This window comes from Danio rerio, chromosome 14 (assembly GCF_052040795.2).
Source record: "Danio rerio strain M-AB ecotype USA chromosome 14, GRCz13ab, whole genome shotgun sequence".
NCBI lineage: Eukaryota > Metazoa > Chordata > Actinopteri > Cypriniformes > Danionidae > Danio > Danio rerio.
In genome coordinates, this window is record NC_141034.1 from 10,029,009 (window position 1) to 10,047,049 (window position 18,041).

An 18,041-nucleotide genomic window follows, 5' to 3' on the forward strand; every position below is an offset into this window, starting at 1 on the left:
ATTAGTTAATTTAATAACACAATAAACAAACAATGAAAAATACATTTATTACAGAATTTATTCCTTTTTTATTATATTCATCTATAAGTCATTCATTGTCAGTGCATTTACTAATGTTAAAAAAACACATTATTAAACTAAAATAAATAGATTTTATTTAATTAAGTATAATTCAGTTTAAAAATGCTGTTTGCTGTTCAACCTTAAATACATTAACTAACATTAGCTAATGGAGCCTTATTGTGAAGTGTGATCAGTGTTCAGCCTAATTTTCTGAATCATTCTCGAGAAATGGTTAAAGACTTCTTTTTGCTCAAAAACTTGACCTTTTGCTACTAACGCTCTGTATTATATTTTATCTAAAAAAGTGCTCTGGTCCTATAAATACATTCATGTGTTTGACCTTCTGAAAACAACAATTCCTTTTCTGTTTTTTATCCACTTCATTTTTGACCTTATGCCACTTATATAACCTTACATAACCAATAACACTTTCCACTGTATGTTCTGTCTGCAGCACTCGACGCTTTGGATCTCTTTTATTAATTCCAAGTTGCTAAAAAAAGGCCAAGAGCTTGACCATATTTTACTCCAAATTGGCTTGAAACTATACCTGAGTGTAAGTTTAGAGTGTAAGTAAGCCATCTAGTGGTGAAAATATAGAGCTACTGATAAAAAAATTATATATATATATATATATATATATATATATATATATATATATATATATATATATATATATATATAATTAAAATTTCTTATTTTCCCTAAATTTGCACATGCAAAAACCTGTGCAAATCGGCAAATTAAAGGCAAAAAGTGCCATCTGAATTTTTCTTCTAAAGTTAGCTATTTTCACAGTCTTCGTATCACTTTAAAGGAAATAAAAAATAATGCAGTCTGATTACTAAACCTACAAACAGGAGTCTGATATCACACACACAAAAAAAAACATTTTATATGGCACTTAAAGGTTTTGGCATCAGAACACTTGCTTTTTTCGTTCATGCGTGAATTGCATGTTGCCTGTCTCAATGCCAGTACACCTATAGGGTATAGTTGAATCTGTTTTTTCCCCTTATTGCTCGACCCCTCAGTTAAACAAGTTTGCTTTATCTCAGCAAGTATGTGTGCTGTTGTGATGGGCGCTACATTTCCAAACATCACACAGCACTGCTTAATTCCTATCCTTAATGTGAGTTAATAATTCTATGACCCAGTCCCAGTGGCGGTTCTAGTTTAAATTCTAGTTTAAACCACCCTAAACATACCCCCTCCCCATCCACCCAAAAATAAAGACACTATGTGGTTGACTTTATATTTTAAATATTTAAATATATATATACCCAGATAGAGATTCAGTCATCAGTCAGAGTTTAAAACATTTATTTAGTATATTGTACCATATACAGTTTTTACTCATTTATTGATTTGCAGTATACAAATACAAAAGTCTGCACTTAAAAAACAAAATCATTGTCCACCATTGTCACATTCCTTTCCACTCTGACACAGATGTTTTACAATTGTTTTATTACTTTGGTACTATTTTCATAAGACAGTGGTAAATAGAAGAAACAATTTCAGTTATGACATTACAATACAAAACAATGTGTCATTTCAAAACCTTTTCCTTTTTTTTTTTTATAAAAATGCTAATCAGACATTCCTCTAAAAGTCACAGACAAATGGCAATTTGTCATCAATATCATATCAAAGGCATAGTGCATTACAGTATGCCAAGTGATACTATAAACGTAGGCCTGACCATAGTAGAAATCATCAAATATCTGTGCCATTTACTTGCCTGAAAAGATCCACCACAGCAGTGTTGCCCAACTGTGTTCCTGGAGGCACACCAACAGTAGATATTTGGATATCTCCCTTTTCTGACCCATTAACTTCAGCTTCTGGAGTTTCTTTGAATGTTCTGATGAGTTGATTCAGGTGTGTTTGATAAGGGAGAAGTTGGAAATGTGTGCTGTTGGTGTGCCTTCAGGAACAAGGATGGGAAACGCTGCACTATAGTATAGATTATTTTGTATTAAAAGTTTCAGAAAGTACCCCATAAACAAATTAAAGTACCAAAATTAAACTCTATTATAAGCCTGTTGCTTTTTCCTCTTGTTTAAGTAATAAACAGAAAGAATACTAATATTAAGACATGAAGGATGCTTGAGGTAAAACAAAAATGCGGCATGAAATATAGCATTCATTTAGTAGAAAATGGCAAAAGCTTAAAAAAAGAGAAGAGAAAAAAGAGAATGCTTAAACAGACAAAAATGATAACTAGTTTGGCAACAATTCTTTAAAAAAAATTACAAATAGTGAAAACGCATGAGCTTGTTGTGTGTACAGTGTATCTGCACTAATTGAAAGTATCATGCCACATAACTAATGAAGGACATTCAAGCAAAACTTGCCAAGGAATAGTTTCAAGGGATAGTTCACCCCAAAATAAAAATCCTGTCATCATTTCCTCCTCTAACTTCACGCAAACCTGTTTGAATTTCTTTTGTTCTGTTGAACAATCAAAAAAGGGCGACACAGTGGCTCAGTGGTTAGCACTGTTGCCTCACAGCATGAAGATTGCTGATTTGAGTCTTGGTTGGACCAGATGGCATTTCTGTGAGGAGTTTGCATGTTCTCCCCGTGTTGGTTTTGGTTTTCTCCTGGTGCTCCGGTCTCCCCCGCAGTCAAAAAACATACGCTATAGACCATTTAGAGGGATTTAAACAAAAACAATGGTCCCAACATATTTCTTGTTTTATTTTTTTAATATCTCTATGTAGCTTCCCAGAATCCAAAGCGGCTGGTATTGATAAATAATGTTATGATAGCTGTTTTAACAGTAAGTTATGATTGAATTGCCTCTTATTACAGTTATCAAACAGTTTGATAACATGCAGGAAATGTTCATGGATAAATGACATGACCACATTGAAATGGCCTCTAGGTGAATTGGATCAACTAAAATTGACCATAGTGTGTGAATGTGTATTGGTGTTTCCCAGTACTGGGTTGAGGAGATCCTCTGTGTAAATCATATGCTGGATAAGTTAGTGGTTCATTCTGCTGTGGTGACCCCTGATAAATAAGCTGAAGGAAATGAACAAACAAATAAAGGTTGTTTGGTAATTATCGACATCCAATAGCATTTACTAATCCTACTATGAATGTCATGGTTACCGGTTCCCAGCATTCTTCAAAATATCTTCTTTTATATTCAACTGAAACAAGAAACTAATAAAGGTTTGGAAACACTTGAATATGAGCCATTAATAAGACCTTTTTTATTTTTAGGTGAACCGTCCCTTTAAAATTCTGAGAAATGAAGTCTTGACAACAAGTGAAAAACAGCTTTACTTACACTACTGGTCAAACGTTTAGGGTCGGGTTTTATTCTTCATGTTTTTTTAAAAGAAAATTATTCAGTTCATCAAGGCGGCATTTATGAAATGTTACAAAACAAATGGTAAATTGTTAAATATTTATTAAAATATGTATTCCTTGTTGTATGTAGTTTCAAATGAAATCAATTATTGCATTTATAACTATAACCATTAATAATAATAAGAATTAATTAATTAATAATAGAGTGATTTCTGAAGGATTGTGTGACTCTGAAGCTTGGAGTAATGAAGCTGAAAATGAATTAAAATCACTGAATAAATTACTAAATTAAATGATAAACTACTTTTGAACAGTTATTTCATAGTGCAATAACATTTCACAATTTTACAATTCGTACTGTATTTTTGATTAAATAAATGCAGCCTTGGTGAGCAGGAGAAGCCTATTTTAAAACATTTAACTGACCCTATTTAAAACATGACTGACCCTAAACTTTTGACCGGTAGTGTATGTTTATCTGAATGAGTTGAGGAATGATTTCTTTCCAACTCATCACAAAGCAAGACAAAATATCTCATTATATATAGTTGAAGTCAGAATTATTCGCCCCACTGTTTATTTTTCCCACAATTTCTGTTTAACAGAGAGCAGATTTTTTCAGCACATTTTTAAACATAAAAGTTTTATTAACTCAACTCTAATAACTGGTTTATTTTATCTTTGCCATGATGACAGTAAATAATATTTGACTAGATATTTTTCAAGACACCTCTATACAGCTTAAAGTAACATTAAAAGGCTTAACTAGGTTAATAAGGTGAACTAGGCAGGTTAGGGTAATTAGGCAAGTTATTCTATAACAATGGTTTGTTCTGTAGACTACTGAAAAAAAATATAGCTTGAAGGTGCTAATAATTTTGACTTTAAAATGTTTTCTCTTAATTAAAAGCTGCTTTTAATCTAGCCAAAATAAAACAAATAAGACTTTCTCCAGAAAAAAAAAGATATTATCAGAGATACTGTGAAAATTTCCTTGCTCTGTTAGACATCATTTGGGAAATATTTAAAAAAGAAAAAAAATTCAAAAGGGGGCTAGTAATCCTGAATTCAACTGTATAACTTCATAGGTGCAAACAAAAAAAGGACCAACAATAAAAATAAAAAAGTGCAGGAGTTCAGCAGCTGTGTTAGAGCGGCTTCTTTAGATTACATCTGCATTTTCTTAGCCAGAGCTTCTGCTTCCTGTGAAGAAACAAATATAAGCACTTTGTATCAGTTCAGATCAGACATTCTACAGAGTGTGGTCTATGAAGCAAAGACATTGTGGCCCTGAGACTAAACAGGAACACCCAAACTAGATTCCTTTGAGTGGACACTTCACACAGACATCTAAAAATAAAGATGTTTTGGCTATAAAAAGGAGAAGTTTTTATTTCAAAAAAAGACTAGTCTTCAAATACACATGAATGAATGACTACACACGTGAAGTCTGTCTGATCTGTGTATTGGATTTTGGACAATTGCATCTATTAGATTTTTACTGCCCATTTTTAGCCATCTTCTAGCTAAGAAAACGTCTATGATTGGATGTCTATTAAACACAAAATTGCTTGGTCAGGAATAAAACAACTAGCATCATCCACTTTGTCAGTTTGTTTTTTTATCAGTCTGTTACAACAATTGGACATAAGTAATGGAATGATTTACTTTGATCTGAATAAGGAAAAACACTGCAAAAAATACTTGTATTAGATTTTTTGTCTTGTTTTTTAGTCCGAGTTTCGAACAATTCTTAAATCAAGAAGCATTTTCTAGACAAGCAAAAGATATAGGCTCATATAAACACCCGGCACAAGACATGTTTCCAAGACGTGTTGCTATTTTCAGACCAACGCCAACCTGTCTTACGCCACGTTGTTTAAATAGCAAATCCATTTGTGCCACTTTGTGGACTCATGGGTGTTCTGGTCTAATATAGAGGTGTGTTAAGGCGCATTGTTGGCGCCTTGCTATTTTGAGAAACTAAAATAGACTGTGCAATAGACCAGCTGAAAGCAGGTCTAAAGTCCAACGGAGAAAACGTTAGTTGTGCACCCAACTTAAACATTGCTTAAAACATGCAGGATGCACAGCAATACATGAATAGCTTGTAGCTAATCGTTAATAGCACTTGGCTTCCATTATCATTGTTACCATGCATAGTACACAAGAAGTCCCATTTGCTAGCATGAGTCAAACAAGCCAATGCCCAGGTCCCTACGATGTTCTGATGTAGAGATATTGCTATTTTTTAATGGTTGCTAGGTTATACAGTTTTATTGCTATGGGGATATTTGGCAGGTTAGTGATGATACATCAAAGCTTCTTGGCAATATGAGTGATCTAAATCAACCCCGATGTTTCTATGACAGTCTTTATGAGTGTCAAAAACTGGACTTGAACATTATGTATTCCTGGTGTTGGATTGGGGCTGTAAGGGCATTCGCTGTGTAAAACAAATGCTGGATAAGTTGGCGGTTCATTCCATTGTGGCGACCCCTGATTAATAAAGGGACTAAGGCAATGAACATTATGTAAAAATGGCTTGCCGTATTTTTTGGAAAATACAATGTTTAATAAGTGCGAAAGTGATACATGCAAAAATGGCTTCCCATATCAGTAAAAATATGAAGTTTAAGTCAAAAATGGCTTGCCATATTATGAGAAAAATAATAATGCTTAAAAATTATTTATTGGAAAATTATAAGTCTGATAAACCTTAAAGATATTGCAACAAAATCTACCGCATCTTAATACAGCTTCTGGCCAAATTTGGGGCTTGTATAATTTTTTTATATGCTCGGATTCTAAAAATTTTATATTTAACATTTTTTATTAAAAAACAATAAGTCTTACAGGCATGAGGAGATATAGCAACAATCTTGAATGTAGAAGGCACATTTTGACCACATTTGGGCCTTGTGGCATGAACGGCCTAGGAGGAGATACGTTTGTTTTCAAGGACAGTAGTATAACAGTATGTTGGCTTTCTCAAGCCAACATAATAAATAGCACAAATAGCACAAAGGTAGCAAACACGTAGCTTTAACTTTCAATAATCTGTATATACGGCATTTATAGCTCTGGGGTCAGGAAGTACTCAGATAACATTCTCCTAAAATAATAGTTTTGATGTGGTATTTTTAAAGATTAATGAAGGTTATACAATGTGTTGTTAATCACAGAACTCCTCTATTAAAAAAGAAAGAAAAAAAACAAGTTCTGAAAGATATCAAGCCTCAGTCAAAAGCAAAAGTAACTCAAAAGTAACTAAAAAATAACTAAGTAAAACAACTAGTTACTTTTTTGAGGAGTAACTCAATATTGTAAAGCATTACTTTCAAAAGTAACTCAGTAGGTGCATAAAATGATGTTGATAGAATGTATGACTTGTTTCATATGTTTAACATCGATGCTGAGGAACTGAACCATTCATTAGCCCCTTTCACACATACAGACCTTTCCGGAAAATTGCCGGCAATTTTCCGGAAAGGTTGTATGTGTGAACAGGTCCTTTTTGAAAATACCGGTAAATTCGTTCTGGCTATTTTCCGGAAAGAGAAGTTGTAACATTACCGGCAATTTGCCGGAATGCTGCGCTGTGTGAATGCAGAAGGAAGATTCCCGTAATAAGCGCGTGCACGTCTAGAACGTGCTGACGTGAGACACCTGCTTTAGCCAATCACAACAGTCAGACGCATTTACGTCCGCGCTGTTTGTGAGGATAAAAGCCTTTGAATATTTTTCCAGACACATTTAGCTGCTAGAAGTTAGTGAGATCACGTTTATATGTTCTTCTTAATGCCAACAGTGTAAATAATCATCGATGAGATGCTTATGATAAGCCGTTGTTTGTTTACCTTCAAGCTTTGCGTGCGCCTATGAGCGCCTGCACACGCACATATTATGAACATCTCGACATGCGAAAGTGATCCTGCGAAAGTTGTTCACAATATTGATCATCCACAGAGTTTGTAATTTAGTCAAATGTTTACAAATACAAGCGCAGCCGTTTAAAGCTCATTTGTGGTGAATGATGTCAGAATTTACCGGTATTTTGGAATGGATGTGTGAATGCTCTTTTCCGGAAAATTTCCGTAACGTCCTCGCCTGTGTAAACAGCGCTTTTTTCAATATACCGGTAAAGTCGTTCCGGAAATTTTCCAGAAATTTACCGGTATCACTGTGTGAAAGGGGCTATTGTCTTCAATAAACTCTTCTCCCCATAAGAACTTTGGTTAGCTTACTTTTTGGTTGTATTAGAGTCATCTAATACATTGGCGAGCTACCCAAGAATAGTTAAGCAAAATCTAACAGTGTCAAACAGTCATATGTGTATGGCCTATCCATCCAGCACATATATTTTTGTCCTATACATCTGACTGCCTCACGCAAAATTTCTATTTTAGCAATGATTTCTATTTCTGCAACATTGCAGCATAACGACAGGATATTCTATAATGGCCATGATCACCTCAGGTACCGATTTATGTGCTTTATTCAGTGTTAAATGTTACCAATTTTGTTTGAATATCATTATATGTTAAATGTATTGCCGTACTACTGAAAGCAGTTAGTTTCACACAGATCTTAAAAATAAAATAACTGCAGCTGGTTTGAAAATGAAAGTCAAAACTGTGACTCAGTCACTTACACCACATCAGTCACTCAAGACTATTTTAGAATGTTATTTTAGTGCTCATAAATATGTGTAATGTAGGTGTAACATATTTATAAATATGTATTCATTTGATTATAACTTACCGTTTCGTTGACAGTGCAGTGGCTGATATTTAAATGAATAGCTGGTATTTAAATGTTTCTGCCGTGTCGCATCATGTTTGATGCAGACAGACAAATTGTATGTCGCACTGAGTGATGTTAGGACATGGTGTAAAACAGGAATACTCTACTTCTTTATTTGATTTGGGATGACTTTAGCTGGATCAAAAATCTCTGTTTACATGGTAGACTCTTCGTATTAAAATCGGACTATTGGTGTCCATGTAAACGTTCTGATTGTCTGTTTGTGTGTTTTGAAGCTCATTTCTGCCAATTGCAAAAATCAGAACATGCTGAATTGGTGCATAAAATATCTGGTGATTGTTCAAGTTTGTTGGCTTCTGTCTGTATGGTGTGAATTGGGATAGTACAGTACATATGAAGTGGGAATAAAGTACCCTTTATGTCAGTCAGAACACCTACCTTTGAACCTGGGGGTGCAGTCAAACCAAGAAACGCGTACACAGCATTGTCCTCCCGAGCAGAGAAAAACGCCTCATAGTTCTAGAACACAGAAGTATCATTTAGGGAGCAGATAGCAAAAGAAAGCATTGCTCAATTCTTAGAGTCTCTCTTTGAGTGCTGTTAAGACAATCTAACACAATGTCACAATGTAAGACTGTTAACAATGTCACAATGTCACATAGACTAAGTCTGCAGTTAATCTACTATGAGTATTATAAATGTTTTCAATTTTTAAACTCTAAGATGTCATGCTTTAAAAAAAAAATAGTTAAACCAGTGTATATGACTATCAGTCAAACTTCATGTTGATGGTCCGTTTGTTAAATTTAAGCTATATTGCATCTACATGCCAATTCATTCTTATTAGATTATAAGTAGACTGTTAGGTTGGGGCTAGGGTAAGTGTAAGTTGACATGTACTTGAAAAGTTTCTTATAGTCAGTTAAATGTTTGTTGAAGGAGCATTATCAACATATTAAGCAAAAAGACCTCCCGTTTGCAAGGCGAGAGGGGAGTTTAAGCTCAGGTAGATGCGAGAACTCCCTGCTGTAGCTAATGAACAGATAGGGATTGCTGTTAAGAAATAACTACTTACTAGGAGCATGTCTATGGTGCCGATTTGGATTAGTCAATTAACTAAAGTTGCATGTTTTTGGACGGTGGGAGGAAACCAGGGAACCTGGGGGTAACCCACGTGTCCACAGGGAGAATGTGTAAACTCCACACATAAATGTTGGTTGGCTTAGTAAGGACTAGAACCAGTGGCGTTCTTGCTGTGAGGCAACAATACTAACCACTGGGCCACCGTGCCACCCATCTAGGAAAGGAAGAGGAGTAGGGGTGGAAGGGGGGATTCTTCAAAACGAATATGGCTGTTATATGGAATTTAGAGTATTTATAGTGGCTTTGGAATCGTCTGATTGATGACTCATAAACTAAATAATGCGGGACCGGCTGCAAGCAATCATAAGCACGTGATCCTATCGAAATCAGTCTATAAATAAACTTCACAAACAGTTGTTAATAAACAGTTGTAGTTAAATCAATGGAGCACAACCATTCAACAGAGCTCAGATAAGCATGGAAGAAACAAAGCTAGAAAGAATAAATTACATTCAGCGACAGGCTTCAGCCACTGTTTAAGCTCGTCTTTCTCCAAATAGGAGTAAGCGAACTTACATTTTGTCATTTGCTGTCTGTTTCACTCTATAGTTTCGCTACATGTGGAAAGCGTCACATCACCTTCCCACATTTGTCGCAAATTACGTGACATCACCTGGATGGAGGAGCTTGGCCGGACACGCCCTGGCCTCAACCAATCGCATGGATTGAGCACGCCGTTGACAATATTAGAAGGAAATTATATATATTTATGCTTTTTTGGAGTCAAACACTTTAGACAATGCTTAAACAAAATTTAAGACCTCCTAAAAATGTGATTAAGACTTTTTAATAACTATTAAGGGCCTTCATTTTCTCATAATTGGTTTATCAACTTTTAATACTTTTTGAGACCCCGCGGATACCCTGTGTACTGGGTGTTACAAAAGGAAACATGCAGTGCTGGTGGTCTTCCAGCAACATGGTTGAAAAACACTGATCTACACCAAGCATGGCTTGAGCGTGAGTAAATTATGGGGTAATTTTCATTTTTGGGTGAATAATGCCTTTGAAGGAATATTTTAGGTCAAACTTGTTACTTTACATTATAAGCAAAAGTTTATCTAAAAATGGGGTAAACTAAAAATATTATTTCAAAACGAAAACAAGATCAATTTTAATTCACTTTATTTTCACATATTATTTCTGAAAACAAGACAATATTTCTTGCTTGTCTAAAAAATGCCTCTTGGCTAGGAGTATTTAGATATTTAGGCGAGAAACAGTACAAAAACTAAGAAAATATATTTTTTGCAGTGTGTTATATTTCTGAATTTTACTCTGTGAGCCACTACACCAACACATAATATTCCTAACATGTACAAACCCCACAATATTTCTCTTCATTGAAGATCTGAGGTGGTAAGGGGTTCCCTGTGGCTGGTCGGAAATCATCTGGAACGTTCTCTCTCATCCACTTTCTGTTTTCTTCATCAGCTGCAATGTCACACTCCTCAAAATCTATTTTATTGACTGTCAAGAAGCCCATGACATCCTGTTGCTGTTTCTTGATCTGAGAGAAAAAGAAAATCAAATCATGTCAAAATGGATGGAAACCGAATCTGGTGCCCTCAAATTGAGGAGGTATGCAAGAAAAAGTTATTATTTAATGAAATTTATTTTTCATCAATACTTTTTATGTTTTATAACATGTAGATATAATTTTAATCCAGTCTACAAAAAAGAGACACAAAAGACTACTTGTTTTTTTAGCTAATCTTTTCAAAGGGAATCCATGCTCAATTAAAAGTTTACCCATTTTAATTATTGACCTATGGGCTCCTTAGATCCAACTGGCAAGTAAAATAAAACAATCCAAGATCAAAAGTCACATATAATCAATATATGTTTGTGATTGTTACGGACAAACCCTGTCAAAATGATATGTACTTAGACTTAGACCTTACTTATCTACTGTACACAAAATAAATATCTGTTGAAATGCATACTATTTACTACTTATTTATTTACTAAATGTGCGGTATCTTATACATGAAAGCATTTTCAGTGTTCCATTTTTATGTTACCACATTTAAATACAAATATTTGTGTTCATATGAGTCTGGAGTGAGTGAGATTGGAGTCTTTACTCTTGTTGAGAAGCCTCACCATTTACTTTATTAAACTAAAGGATGCAAATTAATTTCTGTAAGTTTGACACCCAGTGGTTGAACTAGGTATTGCACACCTGGTTCGAAACACACGCACGTGCAGATTGCCAGATTGACGACAGCAAGAGCAGTATTTAAAGTGTTCTATATAAAAGCAATGGCATGCAATGAAGACAATATTTTCCATATTAAAAGGAGGTTTTGTCCTATTCAACACCTGAAATTTATATTTTAGAAACAGCTTTTATTTCCTGTAGCTGAACAGCATGATAAACTGATGATCACCTCAGGTAAACCTCATGCGCTTTGTTCAGTGTTAAATGGTAATAATGAAAGTTTAAATGCCATTTTACATGACATTTATTCCCATACTGCTGAAAGCAGCAGAAGATAGTTTAACTCAGATCTTGAAAATAAAATAAACCATTTGAAATGTGTGACACATATCAGTGTCTCAGCATGTACATTTAATAATGTTAAAGAGGTTTAATATATAATACTTAGATTACAATCCCTACCATTTCATTGGAGTGCAGTAAGTGCACTATTCTGTGCTTCAGAATGGCTGTATTTCAATTTCTGTCGTGTTTTGTCTTGTGCAAATAGCCAAAAGGCTAAAGTGTTGTTAGGACATGGGGTTACAATGTAACCTGCACACCTAATATTTATGTTCGTAATACTTATATTATTTGCTAATTCATAACCACCTCATGTGGAACTCTGAATCTGCATCTCATTTCAGCGTCTGCTACTGTCCATTTTGGTTGCATTTCGGTCATTTACGCATGCTTTGAGAGCCTTTCTGAATGACTGATTGAATGAAATATGCGGTTTTCTACCAAGGCAAGCAGCTGAAATATAATTGCCTAAACTGGCAGTGAGCAGGTTAAATGATCAAAACAAAAACAGACGTTTAGGCACATAACGCACATTAGCATTGTTTTTTAGGGAAACAACTATGTTCACTTAGCAAGTTTATTAAATATCTGCAAACATTTTATGGTATTTTTATGTTTAGAAGAGTCAAAAGCTTACATAGAGCACCTTTATCTATGATAAATAATATGTTATGGCACATGTAATTTGAAACTAGTGGCTACTTAAAAAAGTTACATTTATGTTATTCGAAAATGTTTGCTTTATCCGAAGTACTTGTGCATCTGGATGTGGATTGTTTAGCAAGTTCGTGATGAAGGTCAAACCATTAAGATAACAAGAGAAATTGTTTGAGTGTTGCCAATTAAATCATTAAATAATCACAAAAGATAATACTTGATTGAGTTGTCGCTTCTTACAGACTGCAATGACAAACAAAAGCAATCATCACTGTTAAGAGGTAAAGTCTAGACAGGATACACAGCCGGCCAAAAGTGCAACATGCACATCAATATAGCAGCATTTTTTAACACACTGTATAAAAAAAATTCATAATTTTACGTTACTGTGACAGTTTAGTTTAGGGTTAGGGTAGTCGTTATTATAAAAAATTATTGAGTAATTTAATTGATAACATAAATATTACACAGTCTAACTGTTTTTACATTACTGTGATGGTTGGTTTTAGGGTTGGAATGGGGGTAGACATTTATAAAATACAATTAATGGGAAATTTAATAAATAATACAAATCATTTTCATTAACTTCTAGCTGCAACAACCCTGTAAATGTGGATAAAGTTGTGATAATTGCTTCATTGTGTTTTCTTCTGCAAAAGAAATTCAGTCAATCTAAATGGGTATACCACAGCTCTTGTCATCTCGAGTATCAAAACATGATGCTTTAAAAGAGGGAATGATTACAGTGTGATGATTTGAGCCTATCACAGACATTTAGGCTATTTTAAGTTAAGGTTTTTTTTATTTTGTTTATGACAGTATGAAAATTAGAGTGTAAGAATGAACGTAGACGAAAACCTTATAATCTAACGTTGATAAGCATAATAGAAAAACTAAAACTGTATTTTATAACCCCTTTAAGCCTGTCAGAATATTTTTTAAAGACACATTACTACTACTAAAATTCCATGACTTTTCCAAGACTTTTGCAGAACTTTCAAGTACATTTTCATGACGTAATGTTTCATGTAATGTCTATATACATAGTAAATAATAGGAAAAACAATGACGTTAAAATTAATTACAGCATATCATAGAACACAACAATCTATTTTGTTTAAATTTGTTTATTTATCTATGTAAAATTGATTTTGATAATGCTTGCACAGTAACAATGTGAGAGCACGTTTGTGGCCAAGGACAGAAAATAATAAGTGAAGAAAAGTAACCTATATTCAAGTTAGGGCTGCACAATATTTCGTTTCTGCATCAATATCGCAATGTGTGCAATCGCAATAGTCACAACGCAGGAAATGCAATGTTGGGATTATAGTTTAATATAGAGTTTAGTCATAATGGAGTAAAAGTTTATCATCTGCATACCTTTTTAAAGAGATTTAACCCAAAAATTACTTTTTTCATTACATTTTCATTACTATTTTCATTACACCCTTCACTTGTTTCAAACATTTATGAGTTTTCTTTTTTTTAAATGAACACAAAAAGAATATAATTTAATAACTCCTATAGTTTTGAAACAAGGGAAGTGTGAGTAAATAGTGAGTAAATTTTAATCTTTGAGTAAACTCTCCCTTTAAGGCATGTGACTGTGAACATTTCAATATTTCAAGTTTAAAACAAAAGATTAAATGATTTACAGTGAAGACTATGCAGTGTTGATTCTTCAATATCTGTACCTGAATAGGGAATAGCTGAAAAATATAATTCACTTTTATCTTTACTATATTTTATCTATGCTTCTATTTTATTTGCTACATATTTTTCGGGATTTACTCGCTCTACAAAATTCCCCCAATCAATCTAAATAAACCTGCTAAATCATCTGGTGAAACTGTATTCACATCGCAATATATATCACAGAAATACAAAGTATTGTAATGTCAAATTTTTCCAATATCGCACAGTCCTATTTCAAGTATAGATATTTGTTCAACTAATTTCCATGACTTTTCCAGGGTTTCTGTGATGGTTTAAATCCTGTACAGATGACTTGACATCTTTTGTGGTAACTGCATTTGTAATCCAAAACTGACATGGGACGATAACCATTTTCAAAGTGTACCACGGTTTGGAAAAGTCAAGGGGCTCTATTTTGACGGTCCATGTGCAAACGGTTTCAGGGTGTGTCAGAATCCACTTTTGCTAACATAAGGGTTGAAAAATCCGCTTTGCACTGTGGCGCATGGTCTAAAAGGGTTGATCTTATTTTCTTAATGAGTTATAGGTGTGTTTTGAGAATAAACCAATCAGAGTCTCATTTCCCATTCCCTTTAAAAGCCAGTTGTGTCGTGCTATAAGCGCATTTGCTATTTACACGGCGACTTTGTAAGTAGAAAAACTGAGCATTTCTCAAGCAAGAAAACAGTTTATCAGAGCATCTATAGCGCGAGAATAAGAGATAAGGCATCTCATAATCTACTTTCACTTTCGCTCCCGTGGATAGGGAAACCTTGTACATACAGACATCAATTAGCCTATAAATAATTTTGTTTGTTAAGCACAACAATTTGTTTCAAAACTATTTCTAAATTAAGTTCTAATTTCCACCAAACGAATAAATGTAATATAAACAATAAATAACAAATAAACAATAAACAATAATAACGAAGTGTGTTAAAAAAATGTTATATAAAAGTTATATACTAAAACACATGCTGTGCCCCATATGGTCTGAAACCTGACAGGTGGACAAATCTAGGCTTGTTTTTAATAAAACAAATAAAAATATGGATATAATAAATAATACTGATAATAATGATAGCATTATAAAAAAGTCCTGAATTGTTATGAATAAACTGAAAAAGCCTCCCGAGATGAAGAAGGCATGAAGGCAGTGGTTTTTAAATTTATGTAGACTAGAAAATGTTTTTTTTAATATTTTAATACTTTATATTTATATCCTATATATATCCTTATTATATCCTAAATAAATCCTTAATATTTAATTCTTTTTCATATGTAAAGATATTTGCTCTACATCTTGTGTGTATTAAGCAGTGTGTGAGCGAGGCGAATAACTAACGCACCCTGCTGAAACTAGCAAACAACTTTTGCGTCGTGCCTTGCGCCACATTGCGCCGAGTGTATGATAGGCCCAAGGTTCTAAAACCGCCAATATTTTCTGTAATACCGTTCCTAAGATATGTGTAAGTATCTCCAGCAGAAAATATATCCAAAGATGCCATTTTAAATTGTAAAGAAATCTTTATTTTAGAAACAAATGAAGACAGCAGAAGTCAGTGATTTCTTATGAATTGTGTCGCCTGACATGTTTACAGCTCCAAAATACTATAAATCTTTTAAAAAAATAAAATCTATTGTGTTCAAAGGGGAAAACGCTTTTACCCAGACATTTAATAAGAATATATTTTAGAGCAATGAGCACACTACCATGATACCATGAAACCGTGACATTTTTCTCCAAGGTAATCATACTGTCAAAATCTTATACCGGCCCATTCCTATCCATAACTACTAAAACACCAGCCTAAAAACAGAATCAAAATTAAACGTTACAGTATTGGTCCTTATATTTAAATACATTTGTAATAAATGATAATGTTTGTTTTGTTTAAAATGTAATACAAATATAACATTTAATCTGTGTCCACCTTAGAAAAAAAATACCTATTAATCTATAAAGTAATAAAAGTCAAACAAAGTCAAATTTAGCTTTTCCCCGCTCCTCATTTAAGAAAAAATACATACACACACAAAAAAAACTAAACAAATGCAACTGGTGGCAGGAGCATAAACTAGTCAAGACTGTGTGTCATTCTGATGTTACATAACTTAAAGTATCTGGAGCACAAGAGTTTTCTGCAACTCACCAAATTAGGAAGAGCTACAGCCAAATCACCTGCAAGAGGAACAGCTCCCTCTAGCGCGGCCATTTTACACACAGCCAAAAACTGTTAACTTTCCAACAGTCAGGATGCAGTTAAAACAAACCCACTAAAACCTGTCATGTTCATGTCCGTTTTTATGAACTACCTTGCAGTGTGCAATTATGCATTATTTTGCATCTCATTTCTGGTGGAGTTGAACAAAAGGGATGTATGATAGCTAGTTCCAGTACACCAATGAGGAAGTGGTTACATTAACTGTCAACTTCATCACCATATTTAGACTTTGTACTGAATGTGTTTCTTTGTTAAATTTGCTGGAGAAAGAAATAAGTTATGTAGTCTCTACAGTGGTAATATTTCCTGTAGGTTTAATTAGATTGTAACAATAATAATAACACAATATGAAATGGTTTGTCTAATAATATTCCAACATTTGCATGAGGTTTTCGTTTTAAAACATGCACAATTAACTGTCGCCAAATTATCCTATCATATTTGTATTTACTTCAGCATTGTTTTTTAATCTGACATAAATCAGCAATGACCAATCACTACACAAAATACAGGATTATGGACTAGTCACATTGATAAATGTTGCCATTGCTGTGACATTTTAGTGGCTGTTGCTACTTTGTAACTGTTTGCAGTCGCGTGTTACCATCACGGTGCTCATCTGAAGTTCTTACCGATGTTGATCCAGAGGAGGATGCGATGTAAACTTTAATCACCATATTCACAAATTCCAGAGCTTCGCGGGAATGCAAACAAAAATAGTATGAGCGAGAAAATAGGCGTTACTGTTCAACCCCGGTGTTAAAATCCCATTTACTCTGCTTGTCTCGGTGAGAATCTGAACATTCCAGTCAACAGTCTGTATCGCCCCCAGTTCTCTTTCTTTTACCCCTCCTAGTTCTCCGCCTCTTCGGCAAACATGCCTCGCAAAAATGCTTCTGCTTTATCTGAAACATTTGATCTCACAGTTAAATGGCGTGTTTTCAGAGTACAATGAAAACTGGATAGCTGTATTAGGATATATTATTTAAACAAAGAGCGTTAAAAAACGATAAATTTGCAGATATGGTTAAGCTACATGTATCTTTTTCTCCATTTTAGGTTATAATGTTCTGATATTATTATGCCCGTATTGTTTTAGACACCCGTAGAATGTTGTTTTAGTGGAAAAAGCACGTTTAGCACTTTTTGTTTAATGTAAGTCCTGTGAAATCATGAACGGTGAACGCGCATGTACTTGTGTATGAACTGCGCGGCAGTGAGTTTGCTTCAAAATAAAGTTATCTGTTGCTCCAGTGCTTTTGTGTGGAACAATGCTATTGTTACAAGGGACAACTGTGCAGCAGTCTGCTATGCTCAAGACAGACAGAAGTGTGGTTCCCCCTCTTTTGTCCCGTCATCTGCAGGCTGGAAACAAACCCTAACCCGATTCAAGTCGAAGGCGCCATTTTGAACACAGAACTCGAACAATGATTCACCCTGTACACAAACGACAAAACTGTTACGAAATTGGCCTCGCCTAATATTTTCCCTCGTCTACGTTAGCTACTGAATTGTAAGGCTTAAGCCTTCATATTTTAGGATTAAAGATTCATATTTTCAGTCGACCTTGTTGTACTGTCGACATTTATCAGCGATACCGGCTTAGATCTTCTTCATGCTTTGCTCTCAGTTCTCAACGCTGATTGGTCCAA

At 34.2% G+C, this 18,041-nt stretch overlaps 1 protein-coding gene across 1 annotated transcript; it reads right to left on the minus strand.

The window, feature by feature from the left end:
- Window positions 1–1,369: 1,369 nt before the first annotated feature.
- sh3bgrl (SH3 domain binding glutamate-rich protein like) lies at window positions 1,370–17,158 on the minus strand. The gene is given in 4 exon segments (NM_201209.1): window positions 1,370–4,596; window positions 8,599–8,679; window positions 10,628–10,813; window positions 17,022–17,158. Coding segments are annotated over 4 exon segments (348 nt in total). The 5' UTR covers window positions 17,067–17,158; the 3' UTR covers window positions 1,370–4,560.
- Window positions 17,159–18,041: the final 883 nt, after the last annotated feature.